The sequence below is a fragment of the Eimeria mitis genome, genomic scaffold, assembly GCF_000499745.2.
Source record: "Eimeria mitis Houghton genomic scaffold, Emh_scaff3153, whole genome shotgun sequence".
NCBI lineage: Eukaryota > Apicomplexa > Conoidasida > Eucoccidiorida > Eimeriidae > Eimeria > Eimeria mitis.
In genome coordinates this window covers 1,254-1,560 of record NW_013571495.1, presented here as the reverse complement: position 1 = coordinate 1,560, position 307 = coordinate 1,254, and the positions used below count along the sequence as shown (strand labels likewise).

The window sequence follows — 307 nt, the reverse complement described above, 5'->3', positions numbered from 1 at the left end:
CAGCAGCAGCAGCAGCAACAGCAGCAACAGCAGCAGCAGCAGCAGCAGCAGCAGCAGCAGCAGCAGCAGCGTGCTATACTTGTTTGTGTGTGGAGACCCTCAATACATTGGTTGTTATGAATGCCGTTGTTTCTTCGTCTGCTGCTTCTAAGGCGATTGCCAGCAGCATCTCACCTACACACACACTGCATGCACAGCAGCAGCAACAGCAGCAGCAGCAGCAGCAGCAGCAGCAGCAGCAGATGGAAGAGCAGAAGAAGGAGCAGCAGCAGCAGCAGCAGCAGCAACAAAAGGAGAGGCAGGAGAT

General features: G+C 55.0%; 1 protein-coding gene across 1 annotated transcript in view; it reads left to right on the top strand.

The window, feature by feature from the left end:
• Positions 1-116: 116 nt before the first annotated feature.
• The window catches only part of EMH_0062730 (uncharacterized protein), a gene marked incomplete at both ends in the record, with an annotated part of 525 nt that continues 334 nt past the window's right edge, over positions 117-307 (top strand). Inside the window, one exon of the mRNA XM_013498064.1 lies at positions 117-307. Within this exon, the coding sequence (XP_013353518.1) occupies positions 117-307 (191 nt within the window).